Source organism: Cnephaeus nilssonii, assembly GCF_951640355.1.
Source record: "Cnephaeus nilssonii genome assembly, chromosome: 12".
Classification (NCBI taxonomy): Eukaryota; Metazoa; Chordata; class Mammalia; order Chiroptera; family Vespertilionidae; genus Cnephaeus; species Cnephaeus nilssonii.
Genome location: NC_137083.1, coordinates 14,795,317 through 14,801,102, shown reverse-complemented (window position 1 = coordinate 14,801,102; position 5,786 = coordinate 14,795,317). Strand labels below are relative to the sequence as shown.

The 5,786-nt window shown below is 58.2% G+C and overlaps 1 protein-coding gene across 1 annotated transcript; it reads right to left on the bottom strand.

Annotated features, from left to right (window-relative positions):
- Positions 1–382: 382 nt before the first annotated feature.
- SP8 (Sp8 transcription factor) lies at positions 383–4,980 on the bottom strand. Its single transcript, XM_079786685.1, is given in 3 exon segments — positions 383–3,592; positions 3,594–3,860; positions 4,924–4,980. Coding segments are annotated over 3 exon segments (1,527 nt in total). The 5' UTR covers positions 4,945–4,980; the 3' UTR covers positions 383–2,353.
- Between the last annotated feature and the right edge of the window lie 806 nt (positions 4,981–5,786).

The following is a 5,786-nucleotide window of genomic DNA, read 5'->3' as shown; positions in this document are numbered from 1 at the left end:
TTTTAGATGTATTGATCTTCCAGTGTAAGTCTTGCCCTTTTAAATACCAAATGCAATCAACCTGAGTCCTTCTGGAGAGTGAGAAGGAAGCAAAACGGGAAATTCCTTTGAATTGTTTTGGTGACTTAGTCCAAATTTTAAGAGGTCAGTAAATCCTGATGCTTTGAGCTAAATCTACTGGTAAATAATTAATTACATTTCTTAGACACTATAATCTTTATCTTGGTAAATAGAGAAAACAGTTTTGCCAAATAAATCATTCTATCGAAGTAATATTAAAGGCGATTATTTAAATATTACCACAACACAGGATTATATTTTGCTTAAATAGACATTTAACTGAGAACAAAATGCAAATGTCCATAGTTTAAACAGAAAAAAAAATAATACAAATTAACTGGCCTAGTCTTTTATCTGAGTTTATTAATACCATTTAAAATATTACAAATAAATCAATTACATCTCATGCATTTAAAATGCAAGTCTAAAATGTTCTAGAGAAAGGCTTTTCATTTCAATGTGAAATATCCAAATTATTTCAACATTACAATGAGCAATTAAGTTTGCAGAATTTGCAAACATTTAAATGTAAGTGTCAGGAGTGTTTGTTAACAGTTAACAATATTACCTTCAGGAAATACACAAAGGCCAAAGTTAGTTGAGTTTCACTTGGACAATTTATTTAATACACGGGTCTTGGCAAACCCAGTGATGAAATAGAGGAGAACTCTCACTTTTAACTATACCTGAACTGCCAGCAAATGCAAATAAGTACATGCTCCATTAAATTAAATGTCACCCCACATTTATCAAATATCGTCTTAATTACAGTTCGAGCGCTATCTAAGTTAATATTCGAGCAACACGAGGCCCTGAAAGTGCGTCTGTGGCCCTGCACCTCCAGAAGTGAGTTCAGAAAGCCTGCAGTCTTCACAACTGCCACAATAGCTCTTAATATTTTCTCGTAACCAAAAAAATCAAGTTTACTTCGATATATTTTCAAATATTTACTGGAAGTAATGTACAAGAAAAATACTATACAAAATCGTCTCCTGGACAGCTGCACCTCGCACCCATACACTGGTGGAGTCATAGTTAACTGGTAACTAATCTAGAACGATTCTCCAGTGGTACAAACCATTAGGTTCAGATATCTTTTACAAAGGTGTTTCCCCTCCCCCTACTTTCCCCGCTTTTGGCATTTAAATTTAAACCACAGCCTCGTCTGATATAAACGATAGCTTCTTCACTTGTTTATAAGTTTAAGTCACACAAAAAAAGTTTCACCCTAACAATCTTCAATGGATTGCAAGAATTTACAGATATGGGTACTATACAAATTGATGTCTGGACTAGCAAAAAAAAAAAAGGGGGGGGGGGGCGGAGATTAGGCTCGGGGGTGATGAAAAACGAGGTAGAAAAGGACAAACACGGAGATAGCGAATCTGTTCTCACCGGAAAGGGGTATTTTTGCATAAGAAAGACACCTACCCTCACCCCACCCCCACCCCATAAGTTAAATTAATTCGGCCCAAATAACTTTGGGATCAATATTAGCACAGCTTTGAGAGAAAGAGAGACTTGCTCACTGCTAGAGGAAAAGCTATCTAGATGGGAAACCAAGTGAAGGGATGCCTTTTTTTTTTTCTTCCCCCCCTTTAGGTTTTTAGTTTAAAAAAATGTTATAGAGATGACAGAAGGCGGCTGCAGCGATTCGCCAAGACGGCCCTTGGGTGAAACTTGCATCGGTCCCACCTCAGGGAACAAAGAACGAGGGGCAGAGCTGGAGTTGGGGCAGCTGAACTCGGCAAACGCCGCATCTCCGTGCGGACGGCGGGGCCCCCGCCCAGCGCTCCCACCGCGCGGCGGCGCAGGGCGGGCGGCTGCCCCGGCGGGGATGCCCCACGCGGGCCTCCCGCCTCGCGCTCCCCAGCCGAAGCCCAACCTTGTTCCACCGAATTGCTGCGAACCCCGGCGCAGGCCCGTCCCCCAGGCCCTGGAATCGTTCAGCTCCACATCCCGGGCCGCTTCCCTCCGGAAGGCCCTTCACACAATGGGGCGGAGGGCGGGGGGCAGAGGGAGGGCGAGGAGGAAGGCCCGGCGAGGCGCGGGTGCCGGCGGTGCGGGGCTCCTACGGTGTCCCCGGGTGGAGAGGGAGAGCCGGGGCCCCGGACGGCCCTGCGTGCTACTTCCATGTCCGCATCCCCTTCCCAGAGTTAAGTCCCAGAGGGAGTTAGAATAGGGGGGGCAGAGAGGCTGGAGCGGAGGCCAGGACAGACGGGGACCAGGCGGAGCGGGGTGGGGGGAGGTCAAGGGGAGGGACGGGCGCGGGGCGCGGGGCGCGGGGCGCGCGTCACTCCAGGCCGTTGCGGTGCCCGGGCTCGGGGGGCGGCAGCAGCTCCGGGGAGTGGCAGGGCGGGCTGCCCGCGGCGCTGTGCTCGCTGTCGGTGTCGCTGCCCTTCTTGCCGCCGCCGCCCGAGCCCGCGGAGCCGCCGCCGCCGCTGTGCGTCTTCACGTGCTTGCTGAGGTGGTCGCTGCGCATGAAGCGCTTGTTGCAGACGGGACAGGCGAAGCGCTTCTCGCCCGTGTGGGTCCGCAGGTGCCGCTGCAGCTCGTCGGAGCGCGTGAAGCGCTTGCCGCAGAAGAGCCAGTTGCACACGAAGGGCCGCTCGCCCGTGTGCCAGCGCAGGTGCGCCTTGAGGTGCGACGTCTTGCCGTACACCTTGCCGCAGCCGGGGATGTGGCAGCTGTGCAGGCCCTTGCGCCGCAGGCTCGCCCCCGCCGGGCCCAGCCGCTCCGCCTCCTGGCAGTTGGGGCAGTCGCAGGTGGCGCGGCCCGAGTAGCGGCGGGCGGAGGAGCGGGGGGAGCCCCCCAGCGGCGCCGACGGCCCCGCGCTCAGCATGGAGCCCCCCGCGCCGGCCAGCGGCGACGGGGCCGAGTCCGGGTAGGAGCCGGGCAGCACCGGCTTGAAGCCGTCCATGAGGTGCTGCCCGGCGGGGCTGAGCAGGTGCGAGGAGGCGCCGCTGCTGAAGGCGGAGTGGCCCAGGCCCGAGTAATCCGAGTTGTAGCCTCCGAGGGGCGAGTGCAGCGAGGTCTGGAGCCCCCCGGCGGCCGGGTGCAGCGAGCCCGGCAACGCCGCCGCGCCGTTCGGGTTCTGCACGTCGATCCAGCCCGCGCCCACGTCCCACCAGCTGGAGGCGCCGGCCGAGCCCACGTCGCCGGCGGCGCCCAGGCCCGGGTGCGAGGGCTTGAACCACGACTCGTACGGGTGCGCCATGCCCACGCGCGGGTAGATGCCCTGCAGCCCGTCCACCGAGGTGTGCACCTTGGAGATGAACACGGGCTGGTGGGAGCCGTCCTGCGAGTGCACCGAGGAGGAGCCGCCGCCGCCGCCGCCGCCCCCGCCGCCGCCGCCGCTGGCCCCGGAGACGCCGGGGGCCTGGAACACCGCGTAGTCGTTGGCGAAGGGCGAGGTGGAGGCGGCGGCCGCGGCGGCGGCGGCGGCGGCGGCGGCGCTGCTGGAGGTCAGGGAGAAGGCGCTGGAGCCCGGCGAGCCGCCGCAGCTGAACGAGTCGGACACCAGGGCCGCGGCCCGCCGCCGCCGCCGCCGCCGCCGCCGCGGCCGCCGAGGACGAGCCGCCGTTCCGGGAGGCCCCCGACACGCCGAAGCCGGACAGGCTGGAACCCACTACATTGCAGCTGCCGGCGGCGGACGAGGAGGAGCGTTTCCAGGGGTGGAAGCCCTTGCCGAAGGAAGAGGAGCTGTCCGCCAGGGAGGAGGGAGACGGGCTGGGGCTGCCGATCTTGTTACAGGTAGCCGCGAGCATGGCCAGAGGAGTCGATCCCAACCTCGGTTCTTCCTGCGGGGAAGCGGGGGTGGGGGGAGAGGAAGAGGGTGGGGGATGGGTGGGGGGCGAAGGGCCGGTGCGGGGGGGCGGGGAGGGAGGAAAGACAGCTGCATCAGATCTCCGGGAGCCCTCCAAACGCCCCGCTGCACCCCGTCTCTCGCGGCGGCGCGCCGCCACCAACTCACCTGGCTCCCCCAACAGCCCCGGCGCCCGGCTGCTTCCTACCCTACGGGCGGGGCCCAGTTGGGCTGCCGGCGTCCGATTCGGGAGCAAAGCGCCATGCTAAAGAAGAGTCGGACAAATATTCTCACCCAGACCACACGCTCGAGCCCCCACCCCCCAAGGCCCCAGGCACCTCGAAACCAACAAGCAAGCAAAAGTCCCGATTCGGGAGAAAGGGAAGTTTCCTTGGCCGAGAAGCCTGGAGGGAAACCATGGATTGCTTTTTTTTAAAAAAAAAAAGCGCTTCCCGTGTCATCCAGAAAGAGTTTTGTGAAAATCCTGTTCCGGTCCCCAGAAACCCCTCCTGGCTGGTGTCTCCCGGGCCAAAAGGGGTCCAACTATAAGGCTGGCTCACTTGCTCTTCCTGCTGTTCTTTTCAGTTTCTTTATTTAAAAAGAAAAAATTATCTACAATAGTAAAAAAAATAAAACGAGACGGGTTCAACGTACCTGAAAGACAAGGCGGACTGCGGGAATTTTTTTAAGGGGATGAGGGAAAATCTGCAGTTTGCCCAGGAGGAAACACTTGCTCTCTGCACCCCCGAAATCGTCGCCTGCAAAAACGGGCAGGGCGGCAGGTCCCCCGGGCGGGGAGCGGCCGGGCGCGGCGAGGTGGCTGGTCCCAGTGCCCTTCGAACCTTTTCCTGCGCCGACAAAAGTGACTCTGCCCCCCGCTCCCCCTCTGCCTTTTCTCCAAACTCACTTGTATTTAAAGAAGAAGGAGGGGGTTGGAAAAAAAAAAGCTCTCAATAGAGACTGATAGCCCGTGGCCTGGCCGGGGCGACTCGAACCCCCTCCGACCGGCGGTCAAAGGAAACTAATTAAACCAGCGAGAGAAAAACCCTGAGACTCACCCCCAGAAGTGAAGTTGCCATCACACAAAAGTGCCCTCCTCCTCCTCTCAGAGGATCTTTTTTATATTGATAAATCGGAGGCCGTGTTTTTTTTAGAGGTGTGCAATACAATGATCAGTTCCGCCCATTCCTCCACAATTGTAGCTCCCTCTCCGGCTTTGAAGTGCCGCGGAGGCGCGGCCAGCCAATCTGCGGCCTCGCCGGGCCGCGCCGCGCGCGCGCCGTGAGGTCATCGGCGCCGCCGCCGCCGGGGGAGGTGGGGGGGGGGGGCCGGGCGGGAGGGGCGCCGGGGCGGCGTGTGTTCCCGAGCGGGTGTGAGTGTGTCACACTGTAACGGTGTGCGTGTGTGACCGAGCTGGGAGGCAGTGAGACCCGGGAGGAGGATAGGGGCTGTGAGTGCGGCAGTGGAACAGGGGGGAAGGAGGGGTGGGGGGCAGGGGAGGGACCGTGCCGAGAAGGGGGGGAGGGGGGTGTTGTGGGTGACAAGATCACTGCGTGTGACCCAGCGGGGGGAGGGGAGAGGGACAGACCCATACAGTGAAGAGGGGGAAGGTGTGAGTGCGCTGTAGGGTAACGGAGTGACAAGCCCAGGGAGGGAGGGAGGAGTGTGAGTCTGTGCGTGTGAAAGAGGAGGGAGGGGGTGCGTGTGCGCGCGCTGGGTGTGGGGGAAGAGGAAGGCTGTTTGAACGTGTGTGTGTGTGTGTGTGTGAGAGAGAGAGAGAGAGAGAGAAGCTGGGGGTGGAGAACAGGGACAGGGCAGTAAAGTGCTCCGACGTAAGAGAGAGCAGAGAGGGGCGATTTGAAGGAGGAATCTTCGAAGTTGCCCGAGGGAGGCTGAGTCCATACATGTGCACCAACGCCAT